The sequence below is a fragment of the Phalaenopsis equestris genome, unplaced genomic scaffold (genome assembly GCF_001263595.1).
Source record: "Phalaenopsis equestris unplaced genomic scaffold, ASM126359v1 Scaffold000149, whole genome shotgun sequence".
NCBI lineage: Eukaryota > Viridiplantae > Streptophyta > Magnoliopsida > Asparagales > Orchidaceae > Phalaenopsis > Phalaenopsis equestris.
Window position 1 is genome coordinate 457,739 of NW_018164591.1, and position 19,587 is coordinate 477,325.

Here is a 19,587-nt window from a genome sequence, read left to right on the forward strand (position 1 = left end):
GTTAAATAAACTTATCTGTAATTATTTAATCCCTCACATTCAGATTTTAACGGAAAGCAATTTACTCATTTTTACTGCTTTTGAAATAGTAGTTCTGCCCTTCTCCAGTATCAGAGAAAAATTTGTGTACGTAAGATATACGTAGCGTTGCGTACGTCATGAAAGTTATTCAAGAGGGTATTAGAGAGTCATATCTGTGTTATACCTCCTGTAACCTACATGTATCTTCTAGTACTGTTTGGTCTGATTTTTTCTTACTCGTAGGTAATCGAGAGTTCGGCTCGACGTCCCTCTTCTTTTTGTATATAAATAAATAAGAAATGAAATAGAATAAATATTTTTTTCCTGGAAATGATTAAATATTTTTCTATGACGTGTAGTCTCGATAGTGTTGGTACTTTGACTGAGGATCTATGGAGATTAGCCAACAATAGGGAGATCACTCGGGAGAAAGTTGTCAGGGAGATGATGGCTTTGAAGAGGCCCCATGGGAAAGGCGATCGTTTGTCATTCGGCAGAGGCCAGGGTCGGTCCAACTCGTCAGATCGATCGAGGGGAATGACAAAGGTTGGTATCACTTATCTACTTGTTTGTTTGTGTGTGAAATGCTTTTCCATGACTTTTGTGTAATTTGTTAGGTTCTGTGGAAGGGAGAGAGTGGGACTCTTCCCGTCCGCCTAGCCTTCCTAAGTCCAAAGGCTCATCAATGCGCTCGTCGGCTAGAGGAGTTATGGCGGCGACAGAGGGAGCCTCGTTCATGCCTCTGCGTGAGCGCGGTGAGGTGAGTCGCATCTCCCGCACAATCTCCATCGAGACCAATTCTGAGGAGGGACGAGGGGTAGCAGATCGAGCAGAAAGTGACATTCCTCAGAGGGAAGGAAAGGCTCATGTCCCCGATGTTGACTTTCCTCCTCGTCTCGTGCAAGAAGGGGTGGTTCTACCCAAGCGGTCGCTTTCACACGATCAAGGAGCCAGTGTCTGAACGAGCGGTCACTGTGCTTTTATTGATAGCGAGATCGAGTGGTTCCTTGCCAACTCGCTGAATGGAGACTATCCCTCTATCTTGATTGACATGTTATGGTCTCTTGCCATCGAGAGGAACTTGATGTCAATGGATAGAAGGGATATGTTTTAATCAGTCAGGCATTATCATGATCTTGCCTAACAGTCTTCGCACTTCCAGACCATCCTCTTGGACAAAGCCAAGGAGGGCATTGGGTGATCTGCCTCGAGGGCCTAGAAGTTGAAATGGAAACTCTATGGCAGAAGAGAAATTGAAGCTTTCCCTCGAGCGGCAGCAAATAGATGCCCCGCAGCATGAGGAAGAGGTGGCGGCTCTTCTTAAGGAAAATAAGGAGCTCAAGGTAAAATTTCATTGATGGTCACCAGAGCGGCATATGTCAAGGGTCTTTCTCTCCAGATTGCGGTTGGTACCTTCCTCGAGATCGATAGTTTTGTGAAAGCACAAGCCGACGGATCCTAAGTGGCAAAACATGGAGGAACTCAAGAAACTTTCAAATTCTAAAAGCGAGGAGTCTGTGTGGCTGGCGTCGAAGTTTCAGGGGGGCAGACACTAAGGAGACCTCAAATGCCCAAGGTTAGAGTAGTCTCATTTTATATGTTTTTTTTTTTTTTTTTTTCTTTTCCTTTTATTTCTTTATAAAGGAGATTACTACTTGTAATCTGCAAATAAATTGTTGCAATATATGAAAATTTTTTAGATTCAGGGTTTCGTTGTCTGACTTTTTTCTCTCTTACATGTTAATTGTTGGAATGCACGAGCAAACAGTGTTGTGAGTTGTTAACGAGTGTACATATATTTCACATATACGGTAGTCATAGATTCCTTTCAGAGCTTGTCATTGGCAAATGTTAATGTCATGCTTAGGGCGTAAGACGATCGTTCATGCATCCCTCGCGGAGCATGTCGCTGTCGGTTGCCAATACGTCCCTTGGGCCACTTGACCATCTTTGCATTAAAATCATCAATATTTGATTCTACATCAAATCTATTTGTAATATTCTTTTCAATATGTATCATCAATGAATTCTTAAAAAAGTTAATTTTTTTCATTTTATCTAAAATCTTCTCTCAATAATCTTCATGCTATAATAAACATATGTTTAATTATTCGTGTCAAAACAAAAGTGTCAATATCAATTTAATCAAAAGATCTATAAAATGATATATGATTGTACTTTCTAACTTAAACCAGTACTTGACAAAAATTAAAAATTATAGAGTAAATGAAGAATTTAGTTTTCAGTGCAACTTTTTTATATTGATAAAGTTTTCAAGATAAAACTTATTTGCATGTTGATAGACATCATTACAATTGAATAATGGAAATCCATCTCAATAATAAGAATACATTTTAGGGATTTTTTTTTTAATTTTAAGAAATGTATAAAAAGCATTTCAGGAGGTATTTTGTGACACCACTACATCTACATCCGCAAAATAATAAGCCAATAACTCAAAAGGTCTGTTTGGGGCAGCTTGTGCGTTTCGGGATAAGCAGTTTATCCTGAAACGAGGCTCGCAGGTCGATCGCGGGGGTCGGCCCGCAACATGCTTTTATTGTAAAAAACCCAAACGCGGCAGGCAACTTTTTCAAAAAACGTGAAAACTAAACGGTTATGCGGCATTTTTGAAAACGCCGCCGCACGCCGCACTTATAAGCTGCCCTAAACGGGCCCTTAATCTACTCAAGAAAATTGAACCACATTAAATAATTTCTGAATAACGCTGAAGCCACGACACATACGATCTACAAAGGCAGTTGAGTACTGCTAAATTTTCCCAAAAAAAAATAAAAAAAAAACGAATATTTACATACATGCCACAAAATTCTCCTGTAGTTACATATCAAACGCCTAAACTTTATTATTTGCATGCATCACTCAACTGTTAAATATCACATCAAAAACAACATTAATGTTAACTTTTTAAAGCGAAATACGTTTATCATACTGATAAGTTAAGACAATAAAATGTCATAAATGTAAATATCAAATTTTGCATGTTAGATATGTAAATACATAAGAATTGTGTAAAGCGTGCATGTTAAATTCTCCAAAACAAAAGCTTTTGAACAAAATTTAGCAGTTTTGAGAGGAAATTTGAGATTTCAGAGCATTTTCCACGAAAGGAGCAAAAATATAATGAGTAAAAAAAAGGCTTTTCCTCAATATGCACTAAACAATAGTCAGCCATGGCAGCTAAGCTTTTCCTCATCTGAGCAAGAGCTCTGAAATGAACTCCTGAATCACAGAAAGCCAAATGAAGAAATATGCACATTGAATTGAGTCTGATGATTCAGAACCCTACAACACAAACCATGGGTGTCTGAAACCCTACGAGATCGAGAATTTCGGCAAAATTCTGAATATCTTTTCAAGTTAAGCTTCAACCATTGGTTCAGGTCCTGAGGGGTCTGCATGATTCGCTACGGTTTTATTCGACTGCCGCACAGAGTTAAATAGCATATCCTTGATAACCTAGCAATCAAAAACCCCGTTCATGGCTGAGCAGAATATTTTTATTTTTTTGTTTAAGATTGATCAACAGTCGGAGATCGCCGATCAACCTCTATAGATTGGACTAATCGAGCGGCGGACCCCCTTCCAGTCCGTGTGTTATTCGAATCCTCCCAAAAGGGCTGGGATTCGAAACCCCGACCCGAGGGCCTTACGCCAAGGCCGCTACCAATAAGCCAGGGCTCGCGCAAGGGCAAAATATGAATATATATATATATATATATATAGAGAGAGAGAGAGAGAGAGAGAGAGAGAGAGAGAGAGAGAGAGAGAGAGAGAGAGAGAGAGAGAGAGAGAGAGAGAGAGAGAGAGAAACAAATTTACCTGGGACATAAGACCATGGACCTGCTCAACGGTAATTTTTGAGCTATCACGGGTTATCTTTGTCAGTTGGGATTCCTCCTATAATGAAGCATGAGGGACAATGAGTAAAGAAAAAAAAAAGGAAAAAAACTGAAATATATCTCGATAAAAATACATGGTAAGATATTGAGGAAAAAATGAGGAAAAAACTGAAATATATCTCCATAAAAATACATGGTAAGATATTGAGGAAAAAATGAAAAATATCCTCGGTCACATGTTTAGAGCGCTGAAGATGGAAAATTCACATTCAACAGCACACATAAGTGAGAAAAACTGAAATTTTATTGCATTAATCAAAAGTTTAATGAATTTTATATGCCTCGGAAGTCCTATACAGCCCACAGCAAACCAAAATTTGCCAAGCAATCTAAAGAAAGATATGCTCTAAGGTTTATATTGAGCTCCTTATAGAGTGGGATTCTGAGATAGAAGCAAGAACAAGAAAGTTATGGCTGTGGCATGTAAGATTGGATCAATTCATGACATGTACACCTCAATAATTTAATATGGCCTCCAAATGAGAAAATATAATCCTATGTCAGTAACTGAGAGCGCATATACCAAACAATATGATTCTGTAGCTGCTAACCAAGTAGAAAAACGTTAAAATAGTTAACAGTCAAACAAGCACTGCCAAGTGCCAACCAAAAAGCTTATCCGGCATAATCAGGAGTTCAACAGGATAAATCAAACCATATATGCATAAACTTGCTGACACATAGGCCAAGACATCAGTAGATGATGATGCGTTCATGTTGCTGTTATATACAAATTAAGTCACCACTTACGAATTAAATTCACCGCTCAGAGATGAAAGAGCTGCTCTACAACTTGGCTAGCCCACAGGAATAGAACTTTTTGGTGTGCCTCATACAAATCAACATTATGATGTGAGGAGCTTTTAGAAAGAAAAACAGAAGAAAGTATAACCAAGCAAAGCCTTCATCCGATGAGTATTGGCATATATAAATAATTATCAACCAGTAAATCACGAAAAGAATCTGAATAATGCTAAAAGCAAAATGCTTAATGTTGGAAGTTGTGCTAGTCATCCATACGCGATAGAACATTTAAGAAAAGAACATTACTGTGAAAGCTACAGTCAAGCCGTTAAGTGAAAGGTTGTTCCAGGAATGATTCACTATAGCAATAAACTAGTAAACTCAAACTAATTTATAGATCCTGAAGTTATTAATTAAAGACTTTAATCTTAGTTAAATATTTTCTTTCTTTCTCTTGGTATAACATACATAAGAGTGCAAGATATTTGTAATTAAAATTTTAATCTTTCCAAGAGACTGAATCGCCTTTTATTTATTTATTTATTTTGAAATAAACCGAATCACTATTTAATCTATCCTAAAATTATTGATCCTTAATTTTTTTTTTTTAAATAAACCTTCGTTGCTACAGATGCCTTCTCTAGCCATAAGCTACATCCATATTGGTATTCTCTCCTTTATCTTTTCCTTCAACAATATTTTCATTGTTGTGAATACTCCTGCACCCATTGCAACTTTCCATTTCTTGCTCAAGTTCTCCATCATCTTTTCACAACGATTGGACACCCACCTGCAGTGGACATCTTCTCAGAACTTCGTTGAAGCCAATACACCATCATGATGAAGTTGTCTACTCAAAATAGATATTCTAAGGAGATAAACTCTGAAGAAATAATTGTTTATTAAACATCTAAAAATCAAAAGAATATTCATGCTCATGTTGGCACTAGTCAAACAAAATAAAAACCAACACCATATCAAGAAGTATTTAATAAAAGGGATTAAAAGACTACAGAATTAATAGGGATTTAAAAATGCCTCAATCAAATAGTTTTTGCTCCTTGGCACTCTCAGTTAAGACTATCCTTCCCTATGGACAAAATCCTTAGATAATGCCATAAATGACTTAGAAATCATGGATTCAAAACATATCGCATGACACATACCTTATCAAACATATCATGAAGTTGCAAGGATGAAAGAAATCTATAGCATGCCAATGGTAGTTCACAATAAAATATAAGGCCGATGGGACCCTTGAGAAATTTAAAGCAAGATTAATGGCTAAGGTATACACACAATATTGAGCTTATTACTGGGAGATGGTTGCTTCAGTTCCTAAGATCAACACAATAAGACTATCAACCTTCACTGGGATTAGCAACATGTTAATCTTAGAAGTACATCCTTACTGTAATTTGAAAGAGGAAATATAGATCGAATAGAGTTCATGAAACACTCAAAGTCTGCAGACTAGAAAAAAAATGAAGATTTGCACAAGTAATGATAGTCCAAAAGTACAAATCAGGGGGATCACGCCTTATTCTTTAAACACTGAAATGTAGAGGCAGTCACAATATTATTGGTGATTGTTGATATAATTTGGACACCTACAAAACTACAGACTATGTAGTTCACTTGTATATAGAAGATCCATCGCTGGATAATACAACTTTTTTTAAGGTATTCTTGTCAAATAAAGAAACTAAAAAAATATATATATTATAACATAATCTAGTACACAAGCAAGCAAATTTAAAAGTAATGGCACAAGGGATACATAAGTTAATGTCCTTGAACATTCAACTCAAGGATCTAAAGAATCGGAATGTGGGAAGAGGCTATAAAATTTTATTTTGATAATAAATCAGCAATAAATATTGTATAAAATCTATGCAACATGATAGTGTAGCAAGTAGAGATGAATATTCTATAAAAAATTTACAATAACAAAATTTGTATACAATGTGTTTAAAATGATAAGCAGACAAGGAACTCAACAATACATAATTTAATGAAATTATTTTCAAACTTCTATACGATGAAAGCTATTAGAAGTGGAGCTTCCATTTGAAATCTGGAGATGATGATTTATTGAAGCATTAAAATAGGGAGATCTTATAAAAAAAAGGGAAGAAAATACTATCAAAATGAAAATAGAAGATATCTATTCACAACTTGAAAGAGAATATGTTACGTTGGTACCTAGCCTAGGGGCAATTTTATCTTTTATTATTAATTATTGTTTGGAATAATTAGGGCTTAATAGTTTAGGGTTAGCATTATGCATGTGATTGAGTTTTGAGTCTTGTGTTACGGTTTGACAAAGATTTCCTCCCTCTCCAATTGTAGTATTTTGAAGAGATCGCCCACCTCTTAAATTATAAATGTTCATCTTTACTATTTGTGTCGAGTTGTTTGTTGTTTTTGCAATAAAATATTTGCATGCCCTAAATTTTCAATGGAAATCACTCTGATTTATATCAAAGTGGTATCAGAGCATCGATCTGAGAATCTGGGAAGAAAAGAAGGCAATCGGCTCACAGAAGAGAATCATAGTCTTCCAGGGGAAAAAAGGATCACTACGTAAACACAGATTGATCAAATCACACAAAAGTTCTGATACAGTCGGGATCTAGCTAGCAAGGAAGAGATGACGGGATCACGTCGCTAGCAAAGAAGCGATGAAAAGATCGCATCATGAAGATACAGTCGCAATCAAACTAGCTGAGAAAACTGACAGGCTCGGGCATACAGTACCCATGTGATACAGTCGCAATCCAACCTAGCTAGGACAAAGACGGGATCGCGGGCACTTGATGTTAAGCAGATTCGATCGCGGCATACAAGAGACCAGCGGCATGAATAAACCATATGATACAATGTGATAAGAGCTAGTAGGGAAGACTAGAGAGATCATCGTGACATATAGACGCCGCTTTCACCCACTTTAATCACTTACAACCTTGTTCTAAGTCATTAGTCTATTCGCTGACAGGATTGTGACTTAAGACCTCGCTTAAAAGCAGTGATTTAGGCTCCCGATGAACCCAACAACGAGATCGCAGCCAAAAGGAGTTCCAAAACCGTGTAGAGAATAATTGTGGCCAAAAAAGTAATGATTTGAAAAATAAATTGGAGGAAGATGTGAGCCAAATAAAATTTGAGATAGAGGAAAGATTCTCAATCATAGACGAACAATTTTCATCTGTTGACAACCGATTTAAAAGCTTGGAGGAGATGAGAGGAGGCTTATCGACAAGCAATCCAAGACCACGCCAGAGGCTCAATTTGCAAACCATAACCAAAGGGTTGACAGGAGAATCAATGGCTAAATTGAAAGGAAAAGAGATCGGACAAGAGGAACACGAGGAGGAAAATATCTAACATCAAGAACCCCTCCTAAAGCTCTGCTGGGGGTGAATTAGAAATTTTTGATAGAGGCAGTTGGGTTGAAACATGGAAAATGGGTTATGCAAGAGGTATGGAGGAGCACTAAGAAGGAATGAGAGAAGCTAGAACAGGGTATGGCTAAGATTGAAGGAGAGAGTTTTATCCTCAATATATAAAAGGAAATACCTGAGGGAGAAGGAGTTGGCGTGTAGATGCTAAGGTTAGAAAGTTGAAGATGTAAATCTTCAAGTGAGAAGACGCATATGGATGAGTGTACCAGGTGAAGTCATTTTGAGGTGGATGAACTAAGTGGGAAGAAGAAGCACATGACGGTAGGGTTATGTTTGGAAGGAAAAACCCCAGCATGATTTCAATTGGGGGAGGCTAGATACTTGATCCTCTCACGGGAGGAGTTTAGGGATTACTTATTGTAACATTTCCGAGTCATTCGAGAAGGAAACCTGCATGAGCAATTATTTGCATTGACTCAGAAAGAGAATGTTATGGAGTATAGATAGATATTCAAGTTATTGTCAAAACGACTAAGAGGGATTTCTGAAACAGTATGGGAGGAAAATTTTATGAAAGTACTAAAGCCCGAAATTCATGCAACACTTCATCCGCTGAGACGGCGAGGCTGGGCTTGTATTGGAGGGAACATTTCCAAGTCAATTGAGAAGGAGACCTACACAAGCAATTGTTTGGATTGACTCGGTAAGGGATTGTTATGGAGTGTAGAGAGAGATTTGAGCTATTGCCGAGAAGGCTAAGAGGCATTGGAAGCAGTACTATATGGAAATTTCATGAAAGGACTAAAGGCTGACATACGTGCGACACTTCATCCGCTGAGGCTGCGAGGCTTGGGAGAAACCATAAAATTAGTTTAGTGGTTGAAGCTAGAAATGCAATACAACGGGCTAATAGGAGCAGCACAGGTTAAGTGTCATACTGAACTGCTACAACCACGACCATACTAAATACTCAAATAGTGGAAGCCCAGAGAGAGGCTCCGCAAGACAAAAAAAATGGGCCATAACCGGGGGCGATACTCAAGTGCCTTACAGAGATTGAGATTTGAGAGAAATAAGCAAGGGGTTTATATTTTCGATTTGATGAGAATTTTGCCACGGTACACAGTTGCAAGGATTGAACAATACAAGTTTTCATAATGTGTGATGGGGAGGCGGGTGATGCAGAAATAGAGAAGACTATGATGGAGGAGGAACACCCTCACTTTCTTCCACCTTGAGGATAAGATGTCTTCTTGGGAGGAAAGTATCTTTGCGTCGGTGCCTAGCCTAAAGACAATTTTGTCTTTTATTATTAATTATTGTTCGGTATAAATTGTGCTTAATAGTTTAGAGTTAGGCTTATGCATGAGATTGAAATTTGAGTCATAGGGTTATGGTTTGGGAGAGATTTCCTACCTCTCGAATTGTAGGATTTGGGAGAGATCGTCTACCTCTCGAATTGTAGGTGTTTATCTTTATCTATTCGTGTTGAGTTATTTGTTGTTCTTGCAATAAATATTAGTCGAATTGGTCTACCTCTCGAATTGTAGGTGTTTATCTTTATCTATTCGTGTTGAGTTATTTGTTGTTCTTGCAATAAATATTAGTTTGCCCTAAATTTTCTGTGGAAATTGTTCTGATTCACATCAAAATATTAGAAGGTGTGCTTGTTATTCAACATTGGATTGAATATTTAAAGAAAGAAAATTTCTGTATGAGTTAGACTAAAACTTGCCCAGCAATGCCCAATACAAGAAAGTCTCCACATAGCAACAGCTCAAATTAATTCATGGATCCTTAAGCTGATATTTATGGGCTTTATTCTTAGTTATACATCTCCTTCTTATATGTGTTTCCGTTCTTTCTCTTTGTATAGCTTGTACAAAACTACATATTACTTGTAATTATAATCAACTAAGATTAATAAAATCCTTTAAGGTTTTCTCAAAGATAAAAATAACCAAAAGAGACAAATTTGATAGGCAAAGTTCTAGGAACCACATTAACTGTATTACATAACCCATCAACCATAAAATCAATCTTTGAAATGCCCAACGCAACCATGAAGTTAAATAGTGTTGCTAATTCAATTTAAGAAAGATAAAAAGATGGAAGCTATTAGATGCACAAAGAAAAAGCGCATCCAAGCACTCTTCCTTAATTGACATTGATAATCCAAATATTAGTGCCAGAGAGAAATAGACGGACAGAAAACTAATAGTTATGCTCCAAAAAAAGATTGAGTAAGGTGGATTAATAGAAAACTAAATTGGCCATGACAGGCTACAATGATTGTTCAATATTCATCAGGTCTTGTAAAAAGCGATATATGCCACACAATGAACTAGAAACCATTATAAGCACTTGCATGAGCAAGAGAAAATACGGAAAATAAAATATCCATCATCTAATAAACTTATTTCTGTTCTGAGGAAAATCTTTAAAATAGAAAATGATAAGCAATGCATTTAAACATGTTGAGTAAAATATAAATTTCAAGCTTTGTTGCATTATATATTTAAATCTTTGTTAAATAGATAATAATATACTACATGCAAAATTTGCATTTAACTTAGTTTGTTAGTCTGCAACATTTATTGCCTACAGCTAACATATTTGCCCAATAATCTATTTCATATTCATCATCATTTTTTCCATAAATCACTATATTCATACCCTTCAATATCTTCTCCCTCCCTCCCTCCCTCCCGCTCTCTCTTCTTAGTCTCATGTTCTTCTGCCTTCAGACTCACTATTACCAGCAACCACATTGGATATAGCTTATCTCTTAGTGTGGATCTTTATTTCTCCAAATTTTGATGTGTTTTCAAATCACCCAATAGAGAATACTAATGATAGAAAAAAAGAAATCTTTTATTTGAAGTATTAACACTCATCCACCTTCTTTCAAAGCATCTAGTTCACCTTTAGGATCACAAAATTCAACTTCATTCAAAATCTTTCCTGATGTATAATAATATGGAAATTCAATCAGAATCACTAAAACAATTCAAGCAATAGATACAAAGTTTACCCCTACAATTTGTAGTGTTCAGCAGTCCATGTAAAATAAGTGCATATAACAATGTTTAAAATTGCGCAATTGGGTAAGGCGAGGCGTAAGCCTCAAAGTGTTTTGAGATGTAAGCCTCAAAATTAAAAAATTTCGTAAATTAATAATATTTTATAAATTGTAAAGTGTAAAATAAAAATAATATTTTAATATTCTGATTTATTAACGTATTAAAGAATGTTATAACAACATTTTAACTAAGTAAAAAGTAATTAATTATGTAAAATTAAAGTAACCCGTTAATATCCTAACATCAAATTATGAAACAATATGAGTTATCCAAACATTAAACTATCAAAAAAAGCTAAGATATTAAAATAAAATATTAAAACATCAAAACAAAACAAAGTTCAACATTAATCTTTCCCTCACACTCATAATACCCCCACTTAAAACAAACTATATCAAATCATTAACGTTTGAATTTTTAATTTTAAAGTCTATTACTCTCATTACCCAATTGATTTTCATTGGAATCATTACCATAATGAATTGTTTATCTCAAGTCTTATCTTTAGTCGTATCTATATTCTCACATTCATTCTTATCTTTAATCCCAATTACGTTTTGCTTTTTAATTGAAATTAATGAATAATTTTTTATGGATATATTTTCCTTTTATTTATTGTTATTTAATGTGTGAAGTTAAAATATTAATAGATGATATTATTTTTAGTTTTGTTAAAAAAATTACAGATATTCTAAAAAATTTGAATTATTTTTTGAGGTGAGGCGTGTCTTGAGACGCGCTTCAACCTGGGTGACATACGCCTTAACTTGGGACAATGAGAGATAAACTTCATATTGTGCGATTTTAAACAAGGCATATCCTTTGATTGCCACCACTGAAATTATGAGGATATTCTTTAGATCATTATGAAGGTGATCAACTCAACTATGACAAGCATAGTATTATGTTGATGAAGAAATTGAAAAAAATACATAAATAATTCATGAAAGAACCAAAGTATCATAGCACAAACACAAAGGGTAGTGTTAAAGTTCAAACATTACAATATGAGAGTTCTAACAAACAAAGATGGGTACATTAAACATAAGTACTTCAATCACGCCAAACAATTTTGACAAATTAGATGACTATAAATCGCCCAAATAATCATTCATCTCAAAACCCCATCCCCACAAACGAAAGTGGCATATCCAAAATTTAAATAATATTTCTTTTTTAAACACTTAGCATCTGCTATACCATATTACTAAGAAAATTCCAAAAAGCCATGATGATTACTGGTAAGTGAACCATATTTAGAAAAGATGAAACAGATAACACCAAATTTGTAACAAAGAAAATATTGGATGGTCTGTGGTGTGACAAAAATAAACAATATTAATACTTTTACAAATCAAATAAATGACACGATAATATGGCTAATGCTGAAAAGCCTTATATCTAACTCATCAATGACGTAAGATACTATGATTGAAAAAGTGAATGTATTATAATATTAACATAAAAAATAATGAGAACTTTATCTTTTACAACGTGGTCTATAACAATCTTGTACAATGCTGAAACAAAAATAGCACCAACCTTCATTACTTAGCTCACTCTTTTAATCGGAAGTAATATTAAAATTTTGCATTAATCAAAATATACCCAATTTCATAAATAATAACTAATAATCTCACTTATTAGAGGAATACTTTCATTCTGTATTACAGTCAGACTTGGTTAAAGAAAACTCCAAATCTTCCTGCCAAACTAAAAGCAATGAAAATATTAAATGAAAAAAATAAATTTTCACATATAAAAGAGAGATTAATAGTTAATTTGGAGTTTGCCAACTTCTTTGCATGTATTGGTGCTTTGTTGGTCATGATTATAACTTGCGAAGCACTATGAATGGAAAAGATTTGGTGGGATGATTTATGGTGCTAATTTCCCAATTGTAAATTTCAGCTTTTAAATTGTTAGCTCAAGGATATCATCTTTTTTCTTCTTATATCGGAGTGCATGCTCTTTTATCAATCCACTTCAGAGAAACAAAATCATTCCTTAATGAAATAAGGACTTAATATTCTGAAATACTAATCTTTGTCTTTTATTTAGGAGTGCAAAATATCTTCAAAGAGAGACTAAGTAGTGGGATATTGGTAGACATACATTAACTACAATGGATGACAATAGAATTATTAGAGTTACTAATCTTTCTCCAGATAAGGCATATTTGAAAACTATACTCTTGCTAGATGAAGATAAGGTGTTATGGAAAAGACAAAACTGTTGGTGCTAATGATGACTCGTATAATCATATTTTATTTTATTATTTTAAATAAGGTCTTCGTATTTAATTTTTTGAAGGTTTTTTGAAATTTCACAAGAAATACTGATATTTGAAAATATAAAATACATAAAGATTAATGAATATTAATGTGATTAAATATTTATTTTATAATCAATAATTTTGTTTTTCTTTTATCAATAAATATTTCGTAAAGTATATAAATGAAATTAAATTTCATCATGAGATGGTTTTATTAAAAAATACTAAAACTATATATTGTATATAAATAAGTTATCAATATAATAATATGTCAATGGCATGCCAATCCCTACTTTTTATAGTTATATCGTATCATTGTACCATGTTATGACATATTTGTCCTTGTGTTCTATTCTCATATTCATGATCTTTTCACATCTAACAAGACAACATGAATCAAATTTTGAAGTAAAAAATAATGGAGGTATATCCCAACTATATATATCAAGAGCAAATAACATACAACTATGTAAGAGCTTTCGATAACTATAGTGCATAACACATAAGCACGTCACATGGTATTTTACAAGTAACAAAATATAGAAACCTTGAAAACTTTATTAATAATCCAACAACATAAAAGAATCCTTAAACAAATAAAAAATAAATACATAAATAAATAAAAACTGAATGTCACACAATAAAACATAAAATCACTTTAACATTCGTAAAGGTAAACAAATGAAAATTAAATTTAAAGATCAAACGCCATGACAAAGAAAATATTAGATTTGCAAATAAATTATGATCATTGAAATACATAATCATTGAATAACATGCTCAACTTTAACACATAGGCTCAAAGCATAATAAATAGTTTCTTTACAAGTCCTATATTCAACAAGCCCAAACTAGATATCCTAAGAATCATCATCACATTATTACATTAAATAGCCTCACCTCCTTCATTATTATCATTTCTTGAATCATAAGCTTCATCATCATTTCCACGTCATTTGCAAGTATCTAGGCCTAAATAAATATTATTTTTTATTTCCATTAGATGATGCTTGATTGTTATAAATTAAATCATATATACTGCAAGCTCTTGTTAAATGAAGTCCTAGTCAAAATAACTCCGAGACACACAAACACTCCAATGGAGCAAAAGGTGCACCTCGCTATGCTACGAGCAATAGAACATATTATTTTTTGTTATTGACATATATAATCCCAATCAACCATAGTCAAACCTACAAAATTCAACATATCGAATAACAAACACAAAAATAGCTTCACTAAAATTTTATTTGAACCTTATAATTCTCAAAAAATCAACAGCTTCACCAAAATCACAAGAAATACCCTAAAACACAAGAACATTGTCTGGCTATTACACGATATCGCCCGATCAAAAAAAGAAACCAACCATAGAATAATAAAATTTACAACCTCTTTCTTCCTCTGTGAAGGGACAAAAAAAGACCCCAATCGTGTGTGGGCTAATTGATTATCTGCCTGCTCCAACTTCTCAGCTACAACAGAAAAAAAACAACCACAAAACCAAAAGTTATAAATAATATTTAAAAAACTCAAAAGCATATGTACTGCAGTATTTCCCTTAAGGAAAAAAAAAAAAAAAGAATAGCCAACAATGAATAGCCAACAATAAATTTAATTTAATCAATGTATAAAGACATGGAGAAAAGTATGAGATTAACCTAAATCAGAAATTTGCCCTGCAACATAGTCTCTGTTGCCCAAGTGTGGGGATGATGATAATGTGTTTACCCAATACTTGTTCCAAAGTAAATCCAATAGGTAGCCATCCAGAGACGACTTGAAGTAAGTTATATCCAATGCATAATACTATACCAAGACAATATACTTTCCATAAATTAAAAATACAGAAATGCTGAAAAAATTTCACAGAAGTAATCAAATCAACCTGCTTGCAATGGACCCCAAAGTCTTCTATTTTGTTAAGAGGAATGGTTTGGTATTCTGATACTGGCTCATCAGGTGGATTATAGCCCTCAGGATATGCCCTGAAGGCCCCAATCTCAACCTTCCCAGCAGACACAGTCCTGGTGGGATCGATTACAACTGCCAAGAACGGCTCTTGGTATTTTTGATTCAGCATCTGTGTTGATACATCAATGCCTGATAGCCAGCACCCATAACCAGGGTGAGAATGGTACCATCCTACCACATTTTCCACCCTCCCAACCTGTTAAAAAACAAGAAACAAAATCATCCGACATTTATATATACAAGTAAAAGCATAATTAGTCAAAAGTTGTAAATTTTAATACATGTGCTGAACAGACAACGAAACGTTCTTCAGGCCATCATGTATGATCCTCTACTTCTCCTTTCCAGCAACAAAAAGATTTCCTCCACAATTACACCAGAAGAAATATCTAGCAGATTAGGGTTTAGGTTTGGAATTTACCCGCTTGTTGGTCTGGGAGTAATCAACCATATACTCATAGGCGTCAGCCTGAGCATTGACACGAGTCTCGGTGCCCTCAACGGGGAGAGCAAAGGCGTCCATCACCACGAACGTGTCGCCCTCGATCTTGCCCTGCATAAGTCCCATAACCTCGATGGTGCCACCGGAGCGAGCATGAACGACCATCTTAAGAAGCGCTAGAGCGGAGATTTTCACACGGCGGAAGAAATTGGGGTCGTGTTGCCACGGCTTCTCCTGCCTTGGCCTGAGCAACATCATCATAGTAGTAGATCGCGTCCGACTCCGCTGGCGAATCTATGGCCACGATGTTGTTCTCGAGTTCCCATGTTTGTCGCGCTATCGCTGCCGACGAAGAAGTAGCCGGTGAGGCAGAATCCATCTTGCGAAGCAGGGAAATGGCTGCAGAAGAGCGAGGCTTTATCTACCACTTTCGTGCAGAATCCTTCTCCAAAGCGCGCCCCGGCTCCTCTGCTGAAGTCAGTATCGGTGCTGGGAGATTTTCTTTCTAGCCTTTGATATATGATTAAAAGGAAGATTTGCATAAATACAAGTTAAATCCTATGTATTTATGTTTCTAACATCTAAAATTGAATTTTTACCTGCAAGTGGTCATTTTTTTAATTAAAATAGTGATATTTTTATAAGAAGTGGTCATTTTTTTAATTAAAATAGTGATATTTTTATAAGATACGTATTTCGTATATATTAACATCCTAGCTTTACATGAAGATTGAGTACATACATAGATAAAAAAAAACAATAAAAAAGAACAATAAGAGTTTTTACGTGGAAAATCTAAAATGATAAAAATCATGGTTCTCATCAAATTGAAATGATTCTACTATGCTGATCTAGATTATAATACTTTACAGATCTTTAACTGACTCGAAGTAATATAATTTATAAATAGAGATTATTGACGTGACTTCCACTAGGAGAGTGGAATGATAAGTTGGGGAAGTACCAGTGTCCTGATGGCGGTGATGATTGAGGTCAGGAAACATTAATCTGACGACTTTGACGGCCAAATGATTGGGGCCTGGCAGTGATGACGGTGGTGATCAACTATATAGGTTACAAGACTTTACCAACCCTTCACTAGCCGAAAGAAATATTAGATAAGTGGAGGTTATGGACGTGAATTCTGCTAGGGGAGTGGTATGATAAGTTGGGAAGTGGCAGTGCTTTGATGGCGGTGATTCAACGATAGCGATGATCGAGGCCAGAAAAGGGAGATTTGGAGGTTGTGGTGGCCAAACAACAGAGGTCTGACGGTGACGATGGTGGTGACTAAGTGACGCTAGTTTGGCAGCAATGACGGTAGTGGTCGAACATTAGTGGTGGTTGCCAAATGGTGGTGGTTCGGCGGCAATGGTGGCCAGATGATGGTGGTCTGATGACAATGATGACAGTCCAACGGCGACAACGGTGTTGGCAAGGCAATGGTGCTTTCGTGATGGTGGTGACCCGACAACAATGATTCGGTGTCGTGACATTGGTTGTTGGGCAGTGGTGGTCTGATGGCGATTGTGACCAAATGACGGTGGTCCAATGGTGATGACGATTTTGGATAGGCATCGGTGGTTCGGCGGCTATGGCCAGACGGGGGGTTGGTGAAGCTTGGGAACGCTTAGAGCTTCCTTCAACCTTGTCCTCTAGATCCAACACACGTTTCATGAAAGTAGTGATAGATTTTTGGAGTAACATCATCCGTAAATATTTCATGAATTTAACCACATTATCGGATATCTCAGAATGATTCTCACAATTGAATGTAGTTTTATGAGCATTTAATTGTCTTAATGATGTCATATATAAGTGATCTTGGGCTTATTGGATTCCTCTCGTCTAGATGTTCAAATTGACTATAAAATAGTCAGATTTGGAGAACATTTTGTCCCCTAAAAATATTTCAAACCTCTTATTATGCTTCAAGTGCATGGTCCGGGCTCACTCAGACGCAGATCAAATTATTTTTTATGTCATCTGGTTCATTTCACTGAGATGTTTCATTTGATAAAAAAATTAGAGTGTGGGCATTTTTAATCTAATTTTTTAAGCTTGTTGGAATTCATATTTGATGTGACATACACGGGACATCCTTGTCTAGTGACACGATACTATAGTTGGGTTCGACACCGTCATAACCGTGCCTCGAGTTAATCATTTCTAAGCTGACATTTCTTTCGGTATCCTTGAGGTTGACGTTCGTTTATGTGACACTGAGTCATATCCTGCTGATATGGACATTCTCTTGGCGCAGACGGTCAACTAAAGTACCCCTCAACATGTTCGGACCTTAAGTTCAAAGCTTGAATAGACGGATTTCATGTTGGAACCGCTTTACTCGATGATACGTAGATGCTTTGGTCTCTCAAACTCTTTTGAGACCCATTTAAGATCTCTACGGAGGTCCAAGGATCATTAAATGTTCACATTCAATCCTCCGAAGGTCCATGAGGTCCGGAACCCCCTCAGCGAGCTTCTCTGGAAGCCCTATTTTTTGGGGTTTGGCATGAGGATGCCTAATTAAGGCGTGGCCACGCCTAGTTACTGGTGTCAGCACGCTGAGACCTCCCCGTAGAACACAAAAGTGTTGTGCTTGATGTGACCACGCCCGAAGGTGGCGTGGCCATGCTGACCATTGCAATATGCATGTGAACACGCCTAAATCTCAACAAGCGCCCAAGTTCGTCAACTGACATGACCACACCTGTAAGTGGCATGGCTACGCCGCTCAGATAGAGTGCCAGACAAAATTACGTCTGACCCAGGGTGTGACGACGCCAGACGATAGTGGTGTGAATACGCCTGAGCCCAACAAGGCCACGCTGCCAGAACCAATTCAAGGATTTTGACCCTCTGGTCCCCGGACTCCCGCCGGCGAACAATCGGGATCACTGGCCTTTCACCGTGTGTCAGGTTCATCAACCAAATAAAGCATAGGAGATATTTTGAGGACATTCCAAGTTAGGAAAGCGCCTTGGACCCTTGGATAAACACCTTATAGTTGAATAAACCAGGGGAAGGGCTCATTTAGGATGATCTGTCACCATTGGAGAAGGAGAATAGGTGGAGATATTGGGGAGCTTAGGAGAAGAATCCAAGGACCTTTGAGAGGGAAATCCTTCATCTTCCTTCAAGAGAAATTTAGGGAAAAGGTTCCTCCATCTTTTCCCTCTCTTTCCTCTTATTTTTGTCATCTTTTCCAGTCATCTTCTTCATCTCCGATGACTCACCGACAACGAGAACTTCATCCTGAATTTGGAGAAGTAAGATTCTAGCAATCTCGACATCTCAACTCTCCTATGAGGAGAGCTTCCTCTTTTCTTTGGAGGAGGCAAAATCTGGTGGTGACGTCACTCTCTCCGGTGAGGAGAGCTTCTTTCTATGAGAAGAAACGCTTCAATCAACCGTCACGAAGGAGAAATTCCTTAATTTCCTTATGATTTTCATCTTGGAGCCCCTTGGGTCTGGATGTTAGAGAAATTAATTTAGGATTTTGATTTTTTAGAGGAAACCTCATAGGATTAGGAGCATTTATGTTTCCCCCGTGAATCCATGAGAAAAACCCATCCTTTTCTGTTCTGGACCAAAATCCAAATGTCGGGATCGTTGAAATACCTCATTTGCGCCGGCTTTCGTCCCAATGACTGAAGGGACAAAATCCACCATTTTGTCGTAAAGAACAGAAAGTCTTGAGATTTTGACATTCCCTACA

At 36.2% G+C, this 19,587-nt stretch overlaps 1 protein-coding gene across 1 annotated transcript; it reads right to left on the reverse strand.

Annotated features, from left to right (window-relative positions):
• Window positions 1-3,026: 3,026 nt before the first annotated feature.
• LOC110021818 (COP9 signalosome complex subunit 5a-like) lies at window positions 3,027-16,382 on the reverse strand. The gene is given in 7 exon segments (XM_020720482.1): window positions 3,027-3,501; window positions 3,865-3,942; window positions 14,843-14,925; window positions 15,112-15,259; window positions 15,339-15,620; window positions 15,846-16,104; window positions 16,106-16,382. Coding segments are annotated over 7 exon segments (1,089 nt in total). The 5' UTR covers window positions 16,246-16,382; the 3' UTR covers window positions 3,027-3,402.
• Between the last annotated feature and the right edge of the window lie 3,205 nt (window positions 16,383-19,587).